The sequence below is a fragment of the Monodelphis domestica genome, chromosome 4, assembly GCF_027887165.1.
Source record: "Monodelphis domestica isolate mMonDom1 chromosome 4, mMonDom1.pri, whole genome shotgun sequence".
NCBI lineage: Eukaryota > Metazoa > Chordata > Mammalia > Didelphimorphia > Didelphidae > Monodelphis > Monodelphis domestica.
This window is the reverse complement of record NC_077230.1, coordinates 437364820-437390814: the sequence shown is the minus strand read 5'-3', so window position 1 is coordinate 437390814 and position 25995 is coordinate 437364820. Positions and strand designations below refer to the sequence as shown.

Below are 25995 nucleotides of genomic sequence, written 5' to 3'. Positions count from 1 at the left end.
TTGAGAATCACAATATTACTTTAGAATTCTCATATCAGCATAAAAACTTACATTTTACATTCTTACAGAATGATTATGAAAATTGGAGCAAGTACCACACAAAGAGGAAAGAAGCAAAAGTTGTATTGATTTCCCAAAAAAGGGAAGAAAAGTTAAAAAACTCCAGGCCAGTAAATTCAACTTTGATTCCTGGCAAAAACCCAGAAAGGATCATTAGAGGGATGGTTGGTGACCATCTAGAAAGGGAAGCAATGATTACAAAGCGCCAGCCTGGCTTCATTCAGGACAGGTTATGCCACACTAATCTCATTTCCTTTTTTAATGTTATTACAAAATTAGTAGATGAGAGGATTGAGATATAGAGAGATGGATATATATGTAGTTTTCCTAGATTTCAGCAAAGCCTTTGATAATATATCTCACAATATTCCTGTACAATATGTGGAGAGATGTAGCTTAGATGATAATACAATTACATAGATTCAGAACTAGTCAGATGGCCAGATTCAAAGAGTAACTATTAATGTTTCAATGGCATCATGGTAGAATGGTTCCAAGAGTGGCCTGGGAATCGATGCTTGGCCCTGTCCTTTTTGAGATCTTTACCGATGACTTCGATAAGGGCATAGATAGTGTGTTAATGAGATTTTCAAATGATCCCAAAGTGGTAGTTATTGCTAACACAGTGGATAATGATAAGAATCCAAAAGGAGATGAAATATAACGGGATGAATATGATGCTCTGCACTTGCATGCAAAAATCACCATCACAAGCACAATGTGGAGTAGTTGTTCTTAAAAAGAACTGGAGGTTTCAATGGCCACAAGAACAATAGGAGCTAACTGGGGGCAGCTAGGTTGTTCATCACATTGAGAGCCAGCCAGATGGGAGATCCTGGGTACAAATCTAGACTCAGCCACTTCCTAGCTGTGTGACCCTGGGCAAGTCATGTAACCCCCATTGCCTAGCCCTTACCACTCTTCTGCCTTGGATGATTCCAAGATGGAAGGTGAGGATTTAAACAAAACAACATAACCCAACAGTGTGCTAGAGAGGCCAAAAAAGCTAATGGAATTTGGGGCTATGGATGCATAAAGGATGCACCTTCCAGGAACAGAGATGTGATAGGCTCATCTTACTTTGTCACTCCACCCCTACAGTATTGTCTGAGTACTCCGTGCTGTGGCTCAAGGACCTCAGATTCTGGAATGTCCAGAAAAGGGCAACCAGAGCACAGAACATTGAGCCTGTTGGGGGCACATAAAACATGCCTCCAAATATGCACATGGTTCTTATGTGGAGCAGGGATAGTCTGGTTCTGCTATAGAAGCATTGGAGGGAAAGTTGCAGACACAAATCTAGGCTCACTATCAAAAAAACAAACTTCCTAGCATTTACAGCGGTCTCAAAAGTGGTAACTAGGTGGCACTACAGTGGATAGTGGGTGGGGTCTGAAGTCTGGAAGACTCCATTTTCCAGGGTTCAAAGCTTGTTTCTGATGCTTTTTGTATGACCCTGGGCAAGTCACTTAACCCTGTTTACCTCATCTGTAAAATGAGCTGGAGAAGGACATGGCAAGACCACTCCAGGATTTTTGCCAAGAAAATTCCAAATGGGGTTATGCAGAGATGGATGTGACTGAAAGGACTGAACAGCCACCAAAGTTGAATGGGCTGCTTTTCCCTCTTGGAAATCCTCCAACAGAGCCTTGATGGCCACTTTTGTAGTTTGCTACTTCAGGTATCAAAATAATGAACATACAGACAACAGTAGACAGAGGTAGATAAAATAGTTTTACTCAGCTGGGAATGAAACAGCTGTCAAACACAGGGCGAGCTGGCCTCCCTCCCCACACCCTTTCCTCCTGTAGCCCATAAGCTCTTGGCTCACCCTTCCAATAGCCCCCTGTGCCAAGCTCTGGTAGAATGAGTGAGCCACTCGTCTTGCAAGCCTCCATTATCAGTCACGAAGGGGCTCTGGATCTTCTGAGGGCCACATTTAGAGACAAAAATTTAGTGGAGCCATAGTTGGTACATGGCCTCTCCATGAGCCTGTGACACTCTCTCACAGAGTTCAGAGCTCGTGGGACAAAACGAGTCATTTGTAGCTCCTGAAGCCCTTTTTGCTGGAGTCCTTTCCTCCCCTTCCTGGGCCCTCCAGAAACAGCTCCTCGCTGAGTCTCGATCTGCTCTTCCTCAGGGATTCCATTTTGTCCGGGGTCCGGATGCAGATTCTGCCAGTGGACCCTCCTTTGGGGACACGGCTAGGATGCCGATGAGAAGCCAAACTACTCCAAACCTCTGAGCTCTACAATGTTGCCTTCTGGCCAAGGAGAGTTCATTCTCGGGGGCTTGGCTTACACAGAATGCTGGGTTCTGATCTCTTCAGCTGTTTATGCAAGACCTACAGGGACCCTGAGCAAATCTGGATATGCCGACAGTGAAACATGACCCAATTTCTCTTCCTCCAAACCAATCAAGGACTCGTCACAGTTAGTCAACAGGCCTGGATAAGTGCATCAGGTACAGTGTTCTGAGCACTAGGAATACAGAGAGATGCCAGAAGAAGAAAAAAGGTCTTGACATCCAGGAGCCTCCAGTCTAACGGGAGAGGAAACATGTAAATAACGACTACAACTAAACCAAATATAGACAGGATCAATGGGAGGCCATTAACATTCCATGACAGGAAACAACGCTCCCAATCTAATTTCTGACTGTTGCCCAGCAGCTCTCATGAAGAAAGTGTTCTTCCCTCAATAGTTCCAGCCTTTGGTTTGTTGAACCCTCGTTGACTCTGTTCAGTTGCTTCCGGGACATGTTGCTTAAACCATTTCAATTCTGTAATTAGGGGCGATAGGTCTTTATTCAATGTCATTTCTATATTTTATTATTACATCACTTTCTTTTCTCAATGGGTTCATCCTCATCACATCCAACTCTTTGGGGCTTATTTGGGATTTTCTTGGCAAAGATACTGGAGTGGTTCACCATTTCCTTCTCCAGTCCATTTTACCAATGAGGAAACTGAGGCAAACAGGGTTAAGTGAATATATACAGTTACAATTTTTACTGACACAAAGGATGCAGAGCACACAATTTACAATCCATAATGAAATATATTCTCTATTCGTCAACTCCAGAGAGCCAATGGATTCTTACAGAATGTTCTCGTTGACTTCTGCCGAACTCTTGTATCTGTAGCCAGCCTGTGGTTGCAATTTAACCATGACTTGACAAACGGAGTTGCATCCCAATCGGCTAATTCTTTTCCCAATAAATTAATTGTCATTAAATCGGATACATGATTTACTGTTAAACTATTTCTCACCCTCGTACAAATTATATTCATTAAACCAAAACCTCTCTCAGCTTCAGATGTATCGATGGCAATGATGCTAATGATCTTTTTAGCTTTCTGTATAGTTGAAGGTATTGGAACATTGTTTGATTCGACATTATTATCTACAAAATCACGAAAATCATTCAAATCAATTTCGTACTTTAAAATTTCACTTAAGTGATGTAATTTTTTTTCAGCAGCTCTCCATGGTGAAGTTACTTGTTCAAAAGACCAAGTAGATGGCTCTAATAAATCAAAATAATGAAAAATGTTCTCATCATCCGGTAAGAGGCATGAATTCATGTGTTGAATTATATTTTCCAGTAACGTACTCCTAGGAAGAGGATTGAGTGTATTGTTCTTGTTAAATGGAATGCCTTTAAACTTATCTGACTTCATCAAATCTTCAACCTGAGATTCATGCTTTCCGGGGACAGTCTTTAATCTTTCTAAAGCTTTGATGGTGCATTTGATCAAGTTTTGCGCTTTCTGAATGTTAGTCGATCTCGACGGCAAACGCATTGCAGTTGAAAGAAATGAAAGCTCTTCAAGAATGTCAATCATTAAAGCAAGGTCTTGCAAGAAATTAATGTTAGCCAATCTCTTCACCAAACCAGAATAGGAAGAAGATTGGGAAAAATGTGTATATAATGTAGGATACACACGCCAAAGAGCAGTAGCAGCTCCCAAGTTGCATGCTGCCCATCCCGGGCCCAGGACTTGACCAATTTTCATTATTTCCATTTCAAGTTCTTTAGCCACAGTTTTCAGCTCAGTTTGATTTTTATTTGATTGGTGATAAATAGAACACATTTTGTCCAGAAAATTTTTTAAATGATTAACTTGTTTTATTTCCAATATTGAATCATCAAGTGATAATTGCAACCGATAATTTAAACAGGGCCAAAAGATGATTTTAGGAAAGGTTTCTAATACCTTTTCAGGTACTCCGGACTTTCTTCCCAGAATTTTACTAGCACCATCAAAGCAAAACGCAATTAAATTCGCTTTCAAATAGTCATTAGTGAAGCCACAGTCAACCAAAGTAGACAACAAGGTGTTGAAGACACACTCCGCTGTGGTTGACACCAATTCTTTTAAAGCAACAAATAACATTATGGGTGCAGGGGAAGACTGAACCTCATACTGGAGGTAAATCACTAGGGTGCTCTTCTTTGAAATTGTAGATACCTCATCAATTATGATACAGATTTTGGCATTCTCTTCTACGATATTCTTAAAGAGCTTAATCTTAATCTCCTTTGCGATGTGTTCCGCTATCCTTGTTGCACTGTATCGCGTACGTAAACAATTGCCTATATCTATTCCATTTTTCTCCTGTAGTTCTATTGCACCCTCAATCTCAGATAAAGGCCTATTACGTTTTACTAAACCATAAACGGTTTTGAAGACTCTTACAGTAGCATCAATATTTTTATTATTTAGTTTACGCACTATATTTGAGATTGAGTCATCACCGGATTCTTTTAATATATTCTGAATTTTCGTATGGGCTTTAGACACATCGTGTTCCCTAATTTTTTTTCTCAGAGCAGCCTGCCTTGTAACTTTATTACTGCCATTTGGAGTTATTAAATAAGCGCTCCATTCCTTGGAGACATGGACGTGCTTTTCTGCTGTCACTCCTAAGTGCCGAACTGTGGAACAATCTTTACACCCTAATTTACCTCCTTTTATTTCAAGCCATTTGTACTGTTCTGTAAACAGAAACGCTTGTTTTTTGTTCCAACAGTCTGGAAGCAAAAGATTATCGAGGTCTTCCTTGGGCGAACACGATGGTTTTTCTCCAGCGATAGGTTGTTCGACAGATTCAAACGCGGCTTCCGTTGGCTTCAGAGCTTCACGATGACTTTCGTTCCTACCCTTATTTTCTGTATCTGTTTTCACCTTCTTTACACTTAAACAACCCAATAGATCACTTTGTCGTTTTGGTATTTTAGGGAAAATGACCTGAAAAATAATTTCATCGCAGGTTAGTAAAATTCACAATAGCATTTGAGGATTATTATAAAAATCCTGGTAGCGATCGATTTCTCTATGGCACAAACTTTCAGCTAAAATACTTATATTAACTTGTATTTCAGTTTTCACCCACAACTTGGGTAGGACTTTTGAAAAACTCACGATCAGGTTTTCTAATCCTACGGCTGACTACAGTGCCACAATCAGACTACCAAGAAACGCTCCATTATCAGTTGATGCGGCAAAGAAGTCATTCGTTTCATTAGCAAACAAATGGAGAAAAAGAATTCCAACACAAACGATGACGGATACTTTCATTTACGTTCATAATTAAGACAAAGCGAAACAATCTGTCGCTCATTTGTCAGTGATGCAAGCGACATCTTTGCTAGGTTGGGCAATAGTTTCCGAGTTCTGGAAGGTACTTCCACAGTTTCTTGGTTTATTCCCAGTGTAACAGCTGCAGTCATGCCAGACTTTTCAGTAGAGTCCGCATTATCCCCGTCTTCTCCGTGGCTTTTTCAAGTCTAGATTGGAATGAGGATGGAGACTGGCCCCCGGCTGAGCCCACACGTCTCCCACATGTCTTACCTTCAGGGACACTCACCTCACTCAAAGTGCTCTGGGGAGGGCCTGTCACGTCCTGGCCGCCCTCACCCTCTGTGTTTTCTACCCCACGTTCTCCCGTCGCGGGACACCAGAGGGTATCCTTTGGTCTACTTCCCTTGGCTGACGGTCCCAGGCAAGTGCTCCATGTTCCAGTGGAGTCCTTGGCTCTATCCCAAGGCTCCTGTTGCGGGGAATCTGAAGAGATATGTAAAGATGAGCTGTCAGCAAAGCTCCTCGTGGCCTCCAAGTTCTAAGTTCTGTCTCTTCCGGCAAAGAGAAGAGACTCCATCTGGACCAGGTACAGTGAACACAGTCAAGGGGCAACAGGGACGTGAGATGGGGACAGAAAAGAAATAGACCCATGTGCGCACGGCCAAATCCTCTCCATTCCAGGGTCCTGCCAGAACGTACAGATTTCACTGAAAACAATACGCTGACAATAATACGCTTAAACTCTTGGGGGCTACAAAGCCAGACCCGAAGGAAGAACTCGGAAAATTCCTCAAATGGAAAACAATTTGAAATCTTGATCCACCAAAACAAAAACATCCCCAGAAGCATAATGTTTGTTCAAATAAAACACACAACAGGCTGCGGTCGGCAGGTTGGGACTAGAAACAAAACACAAAAACAAAAATGAGGCATTCGCCGGCAGGAAGACTGAACAGGAGGGCGGCCGAGGCAGGGAAAGGCAGCAGCAGACAGTGAGCCAGGGGAGCCGAGAGCACCCTGATGGAAACAAGGTGGGCCTCACCAGGCTTCAGGGAAGGGCAGCAGTTGGCAGACGATGGACGACGCAAGTCTACAGACACATGTGCAATCACTGAAAACTTGGGGGGTTTGAGTCATTCAGTTGTGTCTGATTCTACGACCCCATTTGCGGTTTTCTTGGCAAAGAAACTGGACTGGTTGACTATATCCTTCTCCAGCCCTTTTGACAGAGGAGGAAACTGGGACCAGCAGAGTAGAGTGACTTGTCCAGGGTCACACAGCTAAGATCCTAGTCACTTAATGCTGTTTGTCCTTTTCCTCATCTGTAAAAGGAGATGGAAAACCACTCCAGGGTCTGTGCCAAGAAAATCCCAAATGGAGTCATAGAGGGTTGGACATGACTGAAGAACAACAATGTAAGTGATGGCTCTCTGGGAAGGGAGGGAGGAGGGCCCTATTAGAATAAATCAATACGGCAATATAAAATATCGCAAGGAATCGCCCCCGCGGTCACCTGGATAAATGGCTCTGGGGAGCTCTGCTTCGAGCGTCCATGGAGTTTCTCCTCTTTCCAACTGGGAGATCACGTCGGGTTTGGTCACCGGCAGCCCTGCCGCTGGGGACAGAAAGGGGAAAGGACTGGGGACAGCGTTCCGTCCTAGGTGGGGAGGCTAAATCCGTCCAAATCCCAAAGCGCGTCACACAGCCGATCTGGGTTGGGAAGGGAAACGAGTTCTCTTGCCCCCTAGCCCACGGAGGGAGGAGGCTCTTCTAAGCAACGGAAGGGAAAGGAGTGAAGAGAACTGACAACCTCAGGGCAGCCACAGGAAGCTGGGAATACCTGTGGGCGGGGAGCACCTAAGTGACAGACAGTCGCACCCCAAATGATACACATTTTTGGCCCTTAAACAAAAACCAGGAAGGCAAAAGGGAGAAGGCAGAGGGGGCTCAGGAGGCAGCTGTCTAAACATGGAGATTCGAACCCCGGACTTCTCTCTCTCGGCTTCCGCTTCAGGGACACGCGTCTCTCGAGATGTGGGCAAGTGTCATTGAATGGGCCTTTCGGCCCTCCTAGCCACGGGCTTTCTATAGTCGTATTTCCTTTATTTCTTAATCTTTAATGAACCTCTAAAATATAATTCTTTTAGCAGAGAAACGAAACTTTCATCTGAACACGTCCTCACCCACAGAGACCAGGTTCTCGTAGTTCTCCAGCATCACCTCCCTGTACAGGCCCCGCTGAGCCGGGCTCAGGCGCCTCCACTCCTCCAGCGACAAGTCCACGGCCACGTCCCCGAAGGTCAGCGGGCGCTGAAACACCAACCACAGCCCCGCTGAGCGGGGACCGTCCCTCCCACTGTCCTGGGGTGACCCAGGAGGGGGTCTTAAAGCACCGAAGGCTTTTTCTTATCCAATAGCTGGGTCGGCAGAGGCAAGACAGGGCAGAGCTATGGCTGATGTGGCCCCTCGGCTTGTTAGCATCCCGGGTGAGGCCGAGAGCGAACAGCGTTTCCCAGAGAAGGGAGATCTTTCTTTTCTCATCCTCTTCTACGGCCTGGCCCCTTCGTCCCTGTATCCTGACTTGTGCAGCAAGCCTCCTAGGGCTCTATGCCCCCCCCCCCCAAGGCCCTGGAGATGGGGCGCTCAGGGTCTCCGAAACGTCACTAAGCTGCTGTCCCCCAGCCCAGGCTGGGCACATGGAGCCACGTCTTGGGGTGCTTGGCTCCTGGGACTCCAGGGTCTAATCGCAAGTCTGAGTCACCATCTGGGGGCTCCACAGCGACCTCCTGGCAGGGCTCATAGTGCTGGGAGGCCACAAGCCTTGGGTTCTCAGCTTTCTCATGTGTGAGATGGGGCTGGGGTCCTGGGCTCTGCCTCCTCTGGCCTACCCAACCCCGGGGCTGGCTCAGTCCTTCCTCTGTTCTGGCCTCCTGATGTGACTCTCCAGGGAGAAGAGAAACATCGCCGGGCTCAGGGGGTGACTCCCCGGCTAACTGTCTGGAATGATAACTGAAGAGGGAGGTCTTCCCAACTATCTTCCCAACACATGCATCGAGCTTCCAGGAACTCGCATGGCCATGAGAGAAGCTCCAGGAGACTCGGAAGTGGAACAGGAGACAGCCAAGGCCAGGACGTGGCTGTACTCCTCCTCACTCCCGCCCACTGAAGGCGAGGGATGGAGGTCTGCAGTCATGGGCTGTCTAGGAAGATGGCGCCCGAGCATGGGACTGTGGCTCCACCTGGAGGAATGACAGACCTCCCGGCCAGGTGTACCTTCTGATGACCAGAAGGAGTGGATTTGTTGGTTTATGGTCAAGATCAAGGGGTCAGAGGTCACAGAGAAGCTGAGCTCTTCGACAAGTATCAGGGCAGGAGGGGGGAGCCAGGGCAGCCCAGAAATGTAGCCAAAGCCAGCCAGCAGTGTGGGCAGTGTTAGCCAGCCCAGGCTCCCCAGGCCAGTGAGGCACGATTGCACTCCTCTGAGCACTATGGGACAGAGGCCAGCCTTGACAGGGCTGTCAATGGAGTCCAGGGACCAGCATGAGCTGCAGAATCCCCCAAGGGTGTGCAGTGGAAGAAGAACTAGAGGAGGATTCTGCAGAGGAGAATCCACAGTGGACAGCCAGGAGAATGAGGCAGAAGTCAGGCATGAAGCCTGAGCGGGGAGGGCCCAGCACCAGCTGTCTCTTCCAGACTGGCAGTAGCATCTGGTCTAAGAGCAAAGAGGCCTCTCCGACCCATCTGAGAGTGCGTGCCTGAGGGGGCCGGCCCAAACCCAATCCCAACGGCTACTTCAGCACAACCCAAGGAGACAGGGCTTGCAGGAAGGAGGGGGTGAGGGAACCTCTACTGTCTGCCCTCATCGGCCTCTACAGGGAGGACTGGGTCCAGTTCTGGGCGCCACAGTCCAAGAGGGTCCCCGGTACCCTAGACTGTGCAGAGGTCTTCAATCCAGAGCCGAATGAGGATGTAACCTGGGGAGGAGGCTCAGCAGAGGCACACCTGAATGAGGAGTTAACCTCCTTCTCTTTGGCCCCCGAGGGAAGGGCAGAACCCAAGGGGCTAACTCAGGCCAGGCCAGGACAAGCTTGGCTTTCCCAGGAGGGAATAAAGTGAGTTTCCTCCATAGAAGGTCTCTAAGCAGAGGTGGAATCCAGGCTGTTGTGGGGGTTTCCTCCAGGGGTGGGCGGGCATCCCCTCTGCCTGGCTGGACTCCTCTTGGGTCACGAGGGCCTTCTTTTTAGGCAGTGCCCACACTTAGTTGGGGTTCAGGGTTAGCACAGTGGGTTGGACGAGCCCAGGCAGTCCCTGAGATCTCTCAGCTCTGCCCTGGTCCTTCCACTCACGGGGCCCCACTTGGCATGAGGCTTGGCACCTCTAACGGAGCCTGCCTATCCTCTCCCTCGGGAGGAGGCGAAGGCCCTGGAAGTCAGAATCTGGACTCCTCACAAGCTCAGATTTAGAATGGGACAAACCACTCAGCCAAGGGCTGAAGCAAAGCAGGTGGCGGCCACATCTGGCCCTCGGCCGCTGCTGGCACGCTGAAATGGAACAGGGGTAACCAACATGTGGCCCAGGAGCTCGAAAAAGCAGGGGAGCCAGGCTTCAGCCATGCACATGGCCCAAGTGTTCTGGGGGAGTAACTGCGGATCACTTAGACGAGCCAAGCCCGTCCGAGAACAGAGAAGGGCGATGACTCACCTGGAGCCTGACTGGCAGCCATCCAGAAGTCATTCCTTCCTCTGGGCTCCTGTCCTGGGGAAGGGCAGGGTCTGGGGAAGAGATCAGAGTGAGGAAGGCCACCAGAGATCCCCTGGACTCCCAAGCACCGTCCCCACCAGCCAGTCTCCAAACCCTTCTGTGTCTACCACGTGCTGCCCCGAGGGCTCCAGGCACTCAAAAAGGAGTGTGGTGTGGGCCGGGTGTGCTCCAGAGGCGGCTCCCCTCACCTCCTGCTCACGCTCCATCACATTCTCCCCAGCATTTTGGGTGGTTCTGAAATGTCTGAGGGACAGATACTGGTCACAAAGATTTTGTTCTCCCAATCAATCACTCCCCTTCTTATGCTACTTGCATTGATTTTGTTCTTGCAGAAGTGTTTGGTTTTTTAATTTTATGTCATCAAACTCATCCATTTTAGCTTTTGTGATGACTCCTATCAATGACTTGTAAAGAATGATGCCCCCTGGCTTTAGCTGCAAAAATGTTCTGGTTTCATTCTACTCTGAACCTTTTATGGTGTGGCCTTCAATATTCAGCTCATGCATGCATTTTGACTAGTGTGGCATAAGGCACAGGTCCAACCCTAACTTGCCTCAAAGTTCTTTCTAGGTTTCCCAGCAGCTTCAGCTAACATGGAGTTGAGTTCACATTGCTGCATTTAAATAAGTGTATTTATTCCCACGTGCTCTTCTCTTTTTAAACCAGTGCCAAAACAAGGGGGAGGTTATATCTTTAGAGCATAAGGAGAAGCTTGAGAGATGCTCTTTTGTATTTGTATCTCCAGGATTTTGCCCAGGTCTGGCACACAGGAGGCGCATCAATCGACGTTTGCTTCTTATTCTCTTGTATTGAACCTGTTGCACTAAGATTACTCCAAGTGAGACAAACACAAAAGGACACAATTTTGCAGTTTCATCTCCCAACTAGCAAATTGGCCAAGAAGCCGGAAGACCACACGAGCCAAGCTGGAGAGGCTGCCGGAGGAGCTGTGACTTCTTCAACCATTCTGGAAAGAAGTTTAGAATTAGAGATGAAATGTGCCTACAATCCCCCAGAGACCCCTTTGGGCAGAAAGTGAGGTCCCAACGAGGGCCAAAGAGTTACCTCCTTGAGCAATGGAGGTGCACGAAAGGCACAGAATATTCCTGGGAGTTAAGGAAAGATAACCGGGAGGGTAGAGACGTGTGGGAAGATGAAGGCAGCAGAAGTAGGAAAAGAAGAGGCATTCAATGGTCAAATGGGGATAATACTAGCCCCTGCCTCACCTGGCACACAGTGGGCGCTCTGATAAGGGGGTCATTTTAAAACACGTACCAAAATTACAAGAATGGGAAATAGCAAAAAAACGGAAAGACGTATTACTACAACGACCAAGCTTGGCCCCAAATCTCCCTTCCTCCTTTATCACAACAGAAGTGGGGTACCGTGGGTATGTAACATGGCATATGCTACGGTGGGCTGACACTGAATTGTGCTGTTTCTCCCTTTTCATTTGTTTAAATTCTTTATTATAAGGGATGCCTTTCTAGGGAGGGATATATTTGGAAACGAGACGATGGAAACAAAGATATTCCTTTAAAAAATGGTTTTAAGGAGATACGTATCCAAGATAGAAGAAAGAACCAGCAACAAAGGGAGACTGTAAGTGTGGCTGGTCCTATAAATGAGGGGGCAGCCGTGCAGACCCTGGCTGGGAGCTGCAGTCAGTGAGGGATGCTAAGGAAAAAAGGGTTGGAGGAAGGCAGAGGAAATGGCAAAAGGGGGAGGCAGAACCATTCCATCCTTGAGCAGGCACTTAATGGCATTAGATTGTGCTTCTGTTTCCTATCAGAGAAAGACTTTCACCTGGGGGTGGGAGGGGATCAACACTTAGTTATATAGGACCTACTATGTGCCAGCCCCCATGCTAAACGCTGCACAAATATTCTCTCCCATTTGATCCTTACAATACCCTGACGAGGTGGGTGCTCTGTTACTCTCATTTTACAGCTGAAAAAAACTGAGGCAAAAAGGGTGGCGCAAAGTGAATGCTTCAGACATTTTTTCCATTTGTTTGCCAAAGGTGATAAAGTACTAGGTAAGCCTCTGAAGTCTGTACTTTTGTTTTTATTTTTTATTTTTAGAGGCAGCTGACAAGCTGATAGAGCACCAGGCTAGAGGCAGGGAGATTTGAGTTCAAATTCAACCTCAGATATATAACAGCTCTAGGATTGCAGGCAAGCCTGCCTCCGTTTCTTCATCTGTAAAATGGTGATCAAGACCCCCTTTATACAGTGCTTAAGGAATGGTTGTTCCCTTCCTTCACCTCTGAAAGGAGACGGAGACAGGAAAGGCACAAGCAGCAACCGAACAGTACCAGGCGGCTTTAACTGGCCTTGCCCAGCCAGAAACCCCCAACCGATACTGGGGAAGGTGTCTCTCTGAGGGCTTGGCTGGCTTTGGCAAGAACGGAGGCAGTTCACAGACATGCGGAGAGCCCATGCTGTGTGTGCTGGGCACTCAGCTAAGTGCTGGAGGGGTGTAAAGGGCCCCCTCCCTGCCCCCCCCCCCCCCCCCCCCCGTTTGGGGACTTCTGGGCCCTGGGCACTCAGCTTGGGCGTGTCCTGGCTGCTCCCAGGGGGAGCCCCTTTTCTTGTAAGCTCTTACCTTGGGTCTTAGTATCAATTCTAAGACAGAAGAGCAGTAAGGGCCAGGCAAACAGGGTCAGGTGACTAGCCCAGGGTCACACACCTCCCTCTAGGGCTGCCCCTGTGGTGCCTCACTTTCCACTGCAGAGCTGACTGGAGGCTTTGGCCTACCTAGAACCTCAGCCGGGGAGAGCCGAGACAGAAGGAAACCTGGCGACCTCCCAGGCTCCAGCCCATCCAGGTTGAGGATTCCTGTCCATATAAACACTGGACGGGTCTGCAGCGAGATCTCCAAGGACCGCGTGAGTGCATAGAGAGCACTATGTGGCACTTCCCGCGGGATCTGCAGCTGGGCGTGGTTCCTCCTCCCTCCCTCCCGCCCTCAGACACAGCCCTGGCACCCGCGGCCCAGCCTGAGGCCAAGCACCGCTGGGCTGCCCCTGGGCGCTGCTGCGGACCTCGGCGCCATCTTTGTGGAGGTAGGTCTCGGCTCTAGCTGCCAGATCCAATAGCCGAGCGAGGAGTTGAGAGAAACTATCCCGATGTGGCTGCAGAGGACGCCGACTGCCGTCGTCATTTCCGTTGGGTTCGACTCATCCCGAGGGTTTGGCGGGTTTTCTTGGCGCAGATGCGGAGGGGGTGGCCGTGCCTTCTCACTTCCGGTGCTGCCTGAGCTCGAGGGCCCCCGGGTAGGAGGCGCCTGACTCGGTCCGGGCTCTACCCACTGCCCCACCTGGCTTCATACAAATCCTGTCCACCCTGGTCTAAATATGGACGTTGTCGCAGAGGCGTCTGTATTCCTAGAGGTTGGGGGAAGGACGCTCCGGCTGTCTTCCGTGCCCCTACGTTGATACAGACGGATCTCGAGAGGCGCCCGTAGGCGAGGGCGCTGGCATACCCGCAGCCTCTCTCGGGCCAGGCGGGCTAAGAGCCGCCCTCCTGGTCAGCTCTCCCAGGCTTCCTGGCTGCTGTCCAGAGTGGCGGCTCCTGCCCAGCATCCATTGACTCCCGCTGTGGCCCCGCCTCACTCTCCCAGCCACACCTCCCCGCCTCCAGGCTCCGCTGGTGTCCGCACTGCCCCACTGCTCCCGGGTCAGCCAGGGGGGCCTCCCACAGCCCTCCAGCTCTGCAGCCCTGCGCCCTCGCTCCATCTTGGGCCCGGCTGGCCGGGGCCCATTTCTCAGACAGCGTCTGTCTCATGCCCTCCCTGGGGCTTGAGGCGGGGCTTTGGGGCCTGCTTGGTCCTCCCAGGGCTCTGTCCTGTGCCAGGGTGTGGGCACAGCGCTATGCCCAGGCGAGGCCAGAAGGTGACTGGGGGATGCCCCCCTTGGCCCTCATCGGTGCCTGCAGGGTGACCCTGGGCCGGTCACGGCACACCAGAGGCTCCCCCCATGGCCGCTGTGAGGGTCAAAGGGGGCACCGAGTCCCTACTCATGTGGGAACATCCACACGGGCTGTGACTCCTCCCACACCTTCTCCACGTCAGGGGAGGGAGCCAAGGAGAGCTCTGTCCCCCGTGGGCCCATCTGATGCTTCAAACCCCAGTGGGGGGCGGGAGCGGAGTGAGCCTGGAAGGACGCCTGGGCACAGCCTGGCCAAAGGCTCAGAGGCTGCCCATAGAGCCGGGGTTCTGAAGACGCAGAGCCTGAGAAGGCAGTGAGGGGCGTTATGTGCCCAGAAAGGGCTCGGGGGCGACCTGAGCTGTCACACAAGCCCGGCGTTCATCTGAGTCTCCTGGCATCAAGCGACATTTAGGCCAGCACCGTCCACGTGCCAGAGGCCGGGATGGAGTAAGAGAGGCCCGAGCTGCCCACACAGAGCAGCCGAACCTCTGCTCAAGAGCTGCCTCGACCCCTCCCTCGGCCGTCTCAGTCCCTACCCTTCTACTCGGTCTAAGGGCTGAGTCTCTGCGCATGCTCATTCTCTCCTCCTTTGGTCGCCCACATTCCTGTGGGTATGGGGCTAGGAAACTTTTGCGCATGCTCACTCTTACCCCCTCCTTTGGTCGCCCACGTTCCTGAAGTGGTCGGATACGGAGTCTCTGCGCATGCTCGCTCAGCCCCCCACCCGCGTCCTCAGTTCCCTGTCTTACTCGAAGCTGCCAAGGTAATGCGCATGCTCACTATCACCCCTACTACGGCCTCCCCGAATCCTAGATGTTTGGCTACAGACCATCTGCGCATGCTCATCCCCCCACCTTCTGTAAAAACTTCATGCCCTGAGGGTCAGTCAGACTGCAGAGTCTCTACGCATGCTCAATCTCACCCCGCTTTTGTGGTCGCCCATATTCCAGATGGTCAGTCTGGCCGCGGAACCTCCGCACATGCTCAGTCTCACCCCCTCCGGAGATAGCCCACATTGCAGATAGTCTGGCCGCAGAGCTTCTGCGCGTGCTCAGTCTCTTTTATAAACGCATCTGGGCCCTCACTGCCAGGCCCACTGAGAAACTTCTGCGCATGTTCAGTCGCACTCCTCCGAAGTTCGCCCACGTTCCGGATGGTCAGGCCGACTGCGGGGGGTAGCGGGAGTCTACGCATGCTCAGTCCGCGCCTCTGACTTCTCCAACCCTATCTCGGTTTGGGAGCTCCCCTCCTACTCAGCTCTCCATCCTTCAGCTCCATTCTTCTCATTCCCCGCCCTAGCTCCATGCGTGGCTCCCATGCTGCCCATTTTCCCTCCCGATCCCACCTCTAACGCCGCACGCTAGGCTCACCAGCTGCGTTCTCGAATGGCGGCCCCATGCCGCACACAGGCGCACCGAGGATGCCCCGACCAATCAGAGCCCTCAGTACCTTTCCCAACCCACCAGTCACGGACCCAACTCGTCCGGTCCCGCCCTGAGAGCTGGGCTGTGCTGGAGCCAGCTCGGCCGATGGCTAAATCCTCCCTGTGAGCATTTTGTTGGGAAACGAGCAAACGCTCGGAGTCCGAGCTTTATTTGTTGTTCAAAGCGATGGAGAAACTGTCAGCAAATCAAACTTAACGGTGCGTGGGTGCATCTTGGGGGAGGCGGAGAGCTGGTTGTTAAACATTTACCAGTAAAGCAGAGGCTCTCCTCAGGTGCCAATACTCTGCCCAGACCAGCTGCATTTCCTCCCAAAAGGGTAAGAATGAGCGAAACGTGAGCACTTCTTCCAACTTTCTGCCCTAAGAAATGTGCTCCTGCCAATACACCGAATACCCGGTCCCCCTCTCCACTCCGAGGTCACGGGACAAAAACGGGGCTCTCAGGCCTTACAGAGGAGAACATCGAGGCAGAGAGGTTAATGCTTTACCCAAGGTCACCTGCTCGCGAGATTGGATTCCAGCTCCTCTCCCACAAACTCCTGGTACTGTCCCTGACTTGCAGCCCCCGGCCCTGGAACGCTCTCCCTCCTCCTCCTCCTCCTTGCTCCTGGCTTCCTTCAGGTCCCACCTTCTAAAGAAGCCATTCTCCATTCCCTATAGCGTCCCAGTGCTCCCCTCTGTGGATGATTTCTCATTTCTCCTGCATTTGGTTTGCTTGTACATGTTTCTTTGCATATTGTCTCCCCCATTAGACCAGGAGCTCCCTTGGAACAAATCATCTTTGGTTCCTTTAAAAAATGAATTTTTAGTTGAGGTTTCGTGTTTGACATCACCATCGTTACCCCAAACATCCCCCCCTTCCCCTCCTAGAGAGGATCCCATATAACAGAGTACTTTGATTTTTTTTTTAAACTCTCACCTTCCATCTTGGAGTCGATGCTGTGTATTGGTTCCAAGGCAGAAGAGTGGTAAGGGCTGGGCAATGGGGGTTAAGTGACTTGCCCAGGATCACACAGCTGGGAAGTGTCTGAGACCAGATTTGAACCCAGGATCTCTTGTCTCTGGGCCTGACTCTCCATCCACTGAGCTACCCAGCTGCCCCAACAAATAGTATTTTTAGAGAGAAAAAAAAGCAACCAGCATTCCTGGTTCATACATGAAATTATAAGCCATGGGTGACACCTGGGGACCTCTTCCCTCCAGAAGGGGTGGCTTCTCGCACCTCTAGGAATCCCCTTTGATCTTTGTATGCCTGTTCTTTCTGTGTGCACTGCTGCAGTCACTGTCTCACTCCTGGCTCATTTCGCTCTGATTTCATTCCTGGAGATGCTTCTCTGCATGTGTTCTTAGAGCACACACCCCATTACCTTCATTTACCACCTTTGTTTGGCCGTTCTACAACTGATGGATATTTACCTTGTTTCCAGTGCTCAGAGCGCTTGGGGATCCTTTTTTAGTGATGGAGCCCTGAAGTATAAGCTCAGAAATGGAGGCTCTAGTTCAAGGGGAATAATTCCACACCTTCACCAACAACATATTAGAGATCCTAAGGAAAAAGACCTGTACAAGAACATTCCTAGCTGCGCTCTTTGTGGTGGCCAAAATTGGAAACTGAGGGGATGCCCTTCCATTGGGGAGTGGCTGAACACATTGTGGTATATGTTGGTGATGGAATTCTATTGTGCCCAAAGGAACAATGAACTGGAGGGATTCCACGTGACCTGGGATGACCTCCAGGAAGGGATGCAGAGCGAAAGGAGCAGAAAGAGGAGAACCTTGTACACAGAGACTGAGACACTGTATTCATGGGGTACTTTAAGGTTTATATGATGTCCTAGAAACATATCACTTGGTACTCAGAAGAGGGAGTTATGATGCTATTTTTATCCCCATTTTACAGATGAGGAAACTGAGGCACATGGGGTTAGATGAGTTGTCTAGGGTCACTCAGTACGCTTTTGAGGCTGGATTTGAATTCAAGTCTTGCTGACTCCAGGTCCTGTGATCTCTACCCTCTGTGTAACCATGCTACCTCTAGTTGATAATCTTTCTGTCAGGAAGTAGGGATGTTCTTTGGAATCACAGTCAGTCATGTTATTGATCAGAGTTCTTAAATCTTTGAAAATTGATTTTCTTTCCCATGGCATTGTTATGGGACAGCTAGATAACAACGAGTGTCTCAGGCCTGGAGTTAGAAGGAACTGAGTGCAAATGTGACCTCAGACACTCGCCAGGTGTTTGACCCTGGATAAGTAATTACACCCAGTTGCCCGGCTCTTGCTGCTCTTTCGCCTTAGAACCGATGCTAAGAGGAAGGCCGATGGCGCGGCTGCTGTGTCCTTTACACCCCTGGCGTGGTTCACTTCTCCGCCTCGCCCGTCAGTGAACAGAGGAGCCTTGGTGTGATCAGATGGCAGACACGTGGTCCTAGTCATGCTAAAAGAGAAGACGTCGGACACCTGAACGGGTGGCCCCGAATCCCCCAAACCAGGCAGAATAAAAGGAAGAAGGCCACGAACCCAGCAGCAGCAGCAGCAGCGAGAAGTGTCACCGGGATGGAATCGCCTGTAGCTGTGGGGATTACAGTGGAATAGCAAATGCATTCCTCTCTGCGTCCCCGGCACTGGGCACTCGTGACAACACCGAGAAAGAAAATGGAGATGAAGTCCTTAGCGAAACCCTGGTGGGTCTCTGGCTTAACAGTCGTTTCCATACCGCTAAAATGACCAGAGAAGCAATCAGTGCAGACGACCGACCACACAGCAGCCAAACGGCCCTGTTTCAAGGCAAACACCCGAAGAGGATAGCTATCGTGGGCAGGACATTTTAACGTCGAGGAAACACATCCTGGAAAAGAACATCCATTTCTGCCAAGAAAAACCCATCCTGGACTAAAGTGTCTGAGGACCACCTCAAACTGTCATTGCTCAGACGTGCAGACGGGCGTTTTAAATGAAAACTCATGCTTGTTTCTCAGTCTAACATTCTTGTGCTACAGAAGGCCACAAACTCGATTGCTTCCAATTCCTTAGCAGTGGGGCAAGGAAGCATAGGTAGCGAGCGGGCTCAGTGGATTGAGAGCCAGGCCCGGAGACGGGAGGTCCTGGGTTCAAATCTGGCTGCAGACACTTTCCAGCTGTGTGGCCCTGGGCAAGTCACTTAATCCCCACTGCCTAGCCCTTACCTCCCTTCTGACTTAGAACTAACATGCATTATTGATTCCAAGACATTTTAAATTTAAATTTTAAAAATATTTTTCTATGTTTACATTTTTTTTAACTTTTCCCTCCTCTCTTCCCTCCCCACTCCCAGATCCAATGCTCATGTAAGAAGTTTAGTTTTGATGAACCAATGAATTAGGATGATGTCCAGCATTGAACTGCCTGATTCACACTTGGAAAAATTGACTATGATCTTTGTTTAGATCAAGTATTTGAGGAACTTGTTTTTGAGGAAGTATTGTTTGAACCGGATGTGGAGGAAGAAGAGAATAATGTGCAATTGGTTTACTCTCCAAGAAACTGAAGCTCTCATCCACACTGCAGGTTATCAAACAGATTATGGATGCCAATCCTAACATTAATAGAAGCCTGCCTATCTGATTGTCTAAAATGGTAGAAGGGGAAATGACAAATGTGAAAATGGAGACGCTAATACATTGTTGGTGAAACGGAAAATATTCTGGAAAGCAATTTGGAAGTTTGGGTACAAGTCCACCCAATCAACAGTGTATAATCTTTATGACATGTTCTGGTAGCGTCTTTGATTGTATTTTGTTTAACTAGTTCCCATCAATGTTCATTAGGGGTAGGGGTCTATAGTTCTTTTTCTCCTTAGAAATTTAATAGGCCCCTGTTCTTTTCCATTTTTTCATAGAGACTATGTAACATTATGACTAAGCTTACTCTGAAAGTTCTATAGGATTTGCTTATACATTGTGAGAACAAATCCCAAAATCTGAAATAGTTTTAGAAAGAAATTTATTAGGTCATTTGGTAGAGGAGAATAAATCAGAAAGAAGGGGCGGCTCCTCTCTCCCAGGGCACTGGAAGGCTTATCTATTTCGGATTTAGACAAGGGTACCTGCATGCAAACCACATGTATGCAGTTAAACAGTTTTGATAAGAAGGCAGCTTGAAAGCAAGCCGATATCAGTAAGTGAAAACATTCAATAAAATTTGGGCAAAGCCAAAATACAAGTGGAATCCAAAACACAAAGTGGGATGGAATCAAAAAAAGACTGGTATAGAGAATCCAAACTAGAGTGTTTGGGTGAATCCCAAACCCAGGGATCCCACATTCATTGTAGCTATCTCCAACATTCCCAAAGGTCGGGGTGATATTCTGAGTTCAAATAATCTTGAAGTTATGTGAAATTAGAGTTAAAGAGCATAATAATTGATAACCAATAATTCACAAAATCCATCTAGTTCCAGGTTTGCCACCCTTCCTTTGGGAGTTCATATATAGCTTGTTTAATTTCTTTTTTCCTCTGTAATTGCATTAGATCCTATCTTTTTTGTTATGCTAATTTGGGCATTTTTCTGAGAGAATGTGACATTTGTCCATTTCATTTCGGTCTTCAGGTTTGTTGGTATGTTATTGTCCAGAATTGTTTTTAACTTTTCCTTTAATTTCTTCATTTTTTGCAAATTTACATTTTCTATCCTAATAATTTGGTTTCCTTACCTTTAAAAAATCAAATTAGCTAAAATCTATTTGAGATTCCTAAATTAAAACACTTTATTTTTATTTATGAATTCAATGTATAGATTTTTTCTCTTTCCATTTTGTTAATCTCTTCTTTGATTTTCCAGATTTCTATTTTGGTGTTTGTTCTTTTTTAAACCCATATCTTCTGTCTTAGAGTTGATATTAAGTATTAGTTCCAAGGCAGAAGAGCAGTAAGGGCTAGGCAATGGGGGTTAAGTGACTTGCTCAGGATCACATAGCTAGGAAGTATCTGAGATCAAATTTGAACCCAGGACCTCCTGACTCCTGGATTTCTACTGAGTCACCTATATGACTGAGCTATATAAGGATATGGCCATTTTTTAAAAATGCCATCTATAGCTGAGAAATATACCTAAATCTGTACTATATTTGTATCTCTCTTTGCCCATCAATATATTTAAACATATTCCTTATTCCCTTTAATCACCAGATATCTAACTTTTCTAAAATTCCATTCAGGGCAGCGAGGTAGCACAGTAGATAGAATGCTGGAGCAGGATTCAGGAAGACCCATCAGAACCCATCTTCCTGAGTTCAAATCTGGCCACAATTCCTCCTGATTAGAGAAATACAAATTAAAACTCTGAGGTACCATCTGATGTCATACATAATAAAGGAAAATAGTAAAAGTTGGAGGGAATGTGGCATTGCTGGTGGAGTTGTGAATTGATTTGATCATGTTGGAAGGCAATTTGGAATTATGCCCAAAAGGCTAAAAAAGAATGCATGCCCTTTGATGCAGCAATACCACTATAAGGTCTGTATCCCAAAGGGATTAAAAAAATTTGTTTTAATTAAAATTAATTTATTTAGTCAATTTAGAACATTATTCCTTGGTTACAAGAATCATATTCTTTCCCTCCCTCCCCTATTCCCACCCTTCCCATATCTGACACACAATTTCATTGGGTAATACATGTGTCCTTGATCAGAACCCATTTGCATGTTGTTGATGCACTAGGGTGATTATTTAGTCTACATGCCCAGCCATATCCTCTTGTCCCATGTAATCAAGCAGTTGTTTTTCTTTAGTGTTTCTGCTCCCACAGTTCTTTCTCAGGATGTGGACAGTGTTCTTTCTCATAAGTCCCTCAGAATTGTCCTGGATCATTGCATTGCTGCTAGTAGAGAAGTTCATTACATTCGATTGTACCACAGTGTATCTGTCTCTGTGTACAATGTTCTTCTGGTTCTGCTCCTTTCGCTCTTCATCAGTTCTTGGAGGTCCTTCCAGTTCACATGGAATCCCTCCAGTTCATCATTCCCCTCAGCACAATAGTATTCCATCACCAATATATACCACAATGTGTTCAGCCATTCCCCAATTGAAGGGCATCCCCTCATTTTCCAATTTTTTGCCACCACAAAGAGCGCAGCTATGAATATTCGTCCATATGTCTTTTTCCTTATTATCTCCAGAGAGATTTTTTAAAATGGGAAAGGACCTGTTTGTACAAAAATATTTATAGCTCAAATCTGGCCTGACAATTACCAGCTATGTGATTCTAGGCAAGTCACTTAACCCTGTTTGCCTCTATTTCCTTTCTATAAAGTGAGATAAAGAAGGAAATGGAAAACCACTCCAGTGTCTTGGTCAAGAAGACCCCAAATGAAAAGTTTTTGTACAAACAAAACCAATGTAACTAAAATCAGAAGGGTAGCAACAAATTGGGAAATAATCTTCATAAAAAACCTCTGACAAAGGTTTAATTACTCAAATTTACAAAGAGCTACATCAATTGTACAAAAAATCAAGCCATTTTCCAATTGATAAATGGGCAAGGGACATGAACAGGCAGTTCTCAGCCAAAGAAATCAAAACTATTAATAAGCACATGAAAAAGTGTTCTACATCTCTTATAATCAGAGAAATGCAAATCAAAACAACTCTGAGGTATCACCTCTCACCTAGCTAACATGACAGCTATGGAAAGTAATGAATGCTGGAGGGGATGTGGCAAAGTGGGGACACTAATTCATTGCTGGTGGAGTTGTGAATGGATCCAACCATTCTGGAGGGCAATTTGGAACGATGCCCAAAGGGAGCTAATAGACTGTCTGCCCTTTGATCCAGCCATAGCACTGCTGGGTCTGTACCCCAAAGAGATAATAAGGAAAAAGACTTGTACAAGAATATTCATAGCTGCGCTCTTTGTGGTGGCCAAAAATTGGAAAATGAGGGGGTGTCCCTTGACTGGGGAATGGCTGAACAAATTGTGGTATATGTTGGTGATGGATACTATTGTGCTAAAAGGAATAATAAAGTAGAGGAATTCCATGGAGACTGGAACAACCTCCAGGAAGTGATGCAGAGAGAAAGGAGCAGAACCAGGAAATCATTATACACAGAGACTGATACACTGTGGTACAATAGAAGGTGATGGACTTCTCCATTAGTGTCAATGCAATGTCCCTGAACAATCTGCAGGGATCTAAAAAACACTATCCACAAGCAGAAGATAAACTGTGCAAGTAAAAACACCAACGAAAAGCAACTGCTTGACTACAGTTATTGAGGGGATATGACTGAGGAGAGACTCTAAATGAACACTAATGCAAATACCAACAACAGGGAAATGGGTTCGAGTCAAGAACACTCGTGATACCCAGTGGAATCGTGCGTCGGCTATGGGGGTGGGGGGAGGAAAAGAAAATGATTTTTGTTTCCAATGAATAATGTTTGGAAATGACCAAATAAAAATTAAAAAAAAAAAGAAGACCCCAAATGGGGTCATGAAGAGTTGACCATGACTGAAAAATCCCTGAACAACAAAAAAATCCTTTTAGGTTCTTGAATTCTTTCTTTCTTTTTTTTTATTTATCTGCTAGATTTGGATGGGTCTGAAAGGGTCAGTCAGTAAAGGGGCATTTTTAAGCACCTACTATGTGCCAAGCACTGTTAAGTGCTGAGGGGGGAAAAATGAGGGAAAAGACAATCTCTGCTCTCAAGGAACAAGAGGTGAGGTGTTAAGACTAGAGAGGAGGAAGTGAAGCAAGTAGTGAAGGGCTTGAACACCAAACAGATTTTGTATTAGCTCCTAGAGGTGATAGGGAGCCATTGCCAGAACTGAGTAAGGAGTGACATGATCAGATGTAGTTTAGGAAGATCACTTTGACAAATCAGTGGAGGATGGAGTCAAAGGATGAGATGCTTGTTTGTGGCTGCAGCAGGCTATTGCTGTGGTCCAGATGTGAGCTGATGAGGGCTGGCAGCAGAGTGGTAGCAGGGTCAGAGGAGAGGAGGAGGAATATTGGAGACAAGTTACCAAGGCTAAATTGACAGGCCTTGGCAACCGCTGGGATATGGTGCATGAGGCAGAGGAAGCAAGGCTGATTCCTGGGATTGGGAAAAGCCATCCCCCTCCCAGGTGCTGCTTGGCTTCAAAGTTTTAATGCTTCTCCTTTTCTTGCTTGCTTTTATCTAGCTGATTCTTCCTGCTTAAGTTGTTAAATAGTTAAGTAAAATCCCACTTAAGTCGCCTTTCCTTTAACTCTTCCATTTTAGCTTTCATTTTCTGTCCTTTTCTCTAAACATTTCTTTCCCTCCTTTGTTTCATTATTTCTTTCCTTTGTACTCCTGACCAAATTCTTTGATCTACGACTCGTGCTTTCCTCCTTCTTGATTTAGTCTCTGTTTCTCTTGGAATGAAAACTTTTAAGGTATCTAGTTTGGGTTCCTTCTAAAAAGAACCTTCTGTGTTTGCCTTGTAGATTGTGCCCCCTGCATCCCTTTCTTTCCCTCTTAGAAATATCAATTCCTGAAGGTAACTGTATGGCTCAGTAGATTGAGAGCCAGGCCTAGAGGCGGGAGGTCGGAGGTTCAAGTGTGGCCACAGACACTTCCTAGCTGACCTAGTGACCCTGGGCAAGTCACTTAACCCCCATTGCCTAGCCCTCACCACTCTTCTGCCTTAGAACCAATACACAGTATTGATTCCAAGATGGAAGATAAAGGTTAAACAAACCAACCCAGAACAGTAATTCCTACAGTTTTAGCAGGGATGTTGCCTCAGCTAGCAAATCTGAAGCTGAATTTGAACTTTAGTCCTCTTGACTATAGATCCGACTCTATCCACCTAGCTGCCTGCTTGATTTTTCATTCTATTACTTAGATGCTCTTTTATCATGTGCATATATAAAATATTCAAGTTATTTAATTGCCCACAATTCCTTTAAGCCATTTCCCTCCTGATCTCTTCAAGCCAAGTTTACTTTTTACTCTTCTTTTGCATGAATTCTCAATTGCTTCACCTGAAGCGTAAATTCTACTCCATTCCATTTTATTTTATTTTAAAACCCTCACCTTCCATCTTGGAGTCAATACTGTGTATTGGTTCCAAGGCAGCAGAGTGCTAAGGGCTAGGCCATGGGGGTTAAGTGATATGCCCAGGGTCACCCAGCTGGGAAGTGTCTGAGGTCTGATTTGAACCCAGGACCTCCCCTTCTAGGCCTGGCTCTCCATCCACCGATTCACCCAGCTGCCCCCTCCATTCCATAAAACTTGACAAATCTGCTCCAGGATGGACTCTATCCTCTTCTTTTATCCCATTCATCATTACTAATACTTAATTTTCCTCCATCATCTCTCTCTTCCCTTCACCCCCCCCACCTCTCTTTACTTGGGTGATAGAAAAGAAGGAATGTGACTGCTATCAGTGATACGTCTCCCCTCAGTCAGGCCCCGACTCCATTTCCATTTTAATCCTCCCCTGAATCCTGAAGCTGGATTCAACTCAGAAGTGGAAGTCTATTTTCCTTGGACTATTCCACCAATAAGAGGTTCTCTCTTAAACTCTGACTCTTCCCATCCATGCCTGTCTCCCCGTTGGGTTTAACATCTCCCCTGACCGTCTTCTCACTCTGTTCCAACATTTTTTTCCTGGTTCAGAGGAGAGTGAGCTTCATACTATGTCTGCTCCCTCTGCGACCCTTGAAGACATTAGGACTCTTGGGAACCTTTTCCCCTGGGTAAGAAAGCCAGCAAGTCTTCATCATTACAGCCCCTTTCAATTATTCCGATGAATTCGCCCATCTGGATTTTATCTGTATTCTATATCTGTATTATATCTGTATTGAAGTTTCTCATGAAGACCACCTTTCAGATCCTTTTCCATTAGGTCCATTTTTCTCCTCTAGAATCAGGCTGACTAAAGAACCATTATTCTTGGTTGTAAACATATATATTTTGCCATTGGGAATATTGACATGACTATTCCATTTCCTTAATAATAACAAATATCAAGTCTTGTGTGATCCTGACTGGTTCATTAGTATTGGATGCATGCAGGTTTGGGGTTCTGGATTTGGGGCACAACATTCTTGGGAGTTTTTCTTCTGGAGTTCCTTTAAGGAAGTGACTGGTGGATTCATTCCATTTTCCCTTTGTCTTTTGGTTTTAATAGAGCCGTGCTGTTATCTGATTTTCTTTAATGTTTTCCAGGCTTTGTTATTGTTTTCTGGAGGGGAGCTCTGGATGGG

The 25995-nt window shown here is 47.2% G+C and overlaps 1 protein-coding gene across 7 annotated transcripts; it reads right to left on the bottom strand.

The window, feature by feature from the left end:
• Window positions 1–1781: 1781 nt before the first annotated feature.
• On the bottom strand, window positions 1782–15781 carry LOC100019153 (E3 SUMO-protein ligase KIAA1586-like). Of its 7 annotated transcripts, none has more exons than XM_016422356.2 (6): window positions 15262–15781; window positions 10349–10419; window positions 7831–7957; window positions 7161–7262; window positions 5934–6130; window positions 1782–5853 (listed from the first exon to the last, which is right to left on the bottom strand). In XM_016422356.2, exons 1-6 carry the CDS (start codon window positions 15353–15355, stop codon window positions 5848–5850), a joined length of 597 nt encoding a protein of 198 aa, XP_016277842.2. In that variant the 5' UTR covers window positions 15356–15781; the 3' UTR covers window positions 1782–5847. The 7 variants fall into 7 exon arrangements, with proteins under 7 accessions (XP_016277842.2, XP_056652476.1, XP_056652477.1 ...); XM_056796498.1 differs by having other exon boundaries at window positions 1782–5314; window positions 10516–15736; XM_056796499.1 differs by having other exon boundaries at window positions 1782–5314; window positions 10597–15736.
• Window positions 15782–25995: the final 10214 nt, after the last annotated feature.

Coding starts and splice junctions, on each gene's coding strand:
- LOC100019153 (XM_007492265.3), bottom strand. CDS start 15,355: ATGTGGGCTATCTCCGGAGGGGGTGAGACTGAGCATGTGCGGAGGTTC. Junction 7,958..10,348: donor GGCTGCCAGTCAGGCTCCAG/GTGAGTCATCGC, acceptor TTGGTGTTTCAG/CGCCCGCTGACCTTCGGGGA. Junction 6,131..7,160: donor CCCCAGAGCCATTTATCCAG/GTGACCGCGGGG, acceptor ATATCTCTTCAG/ATTCCCCGCAACAGGAGCCT.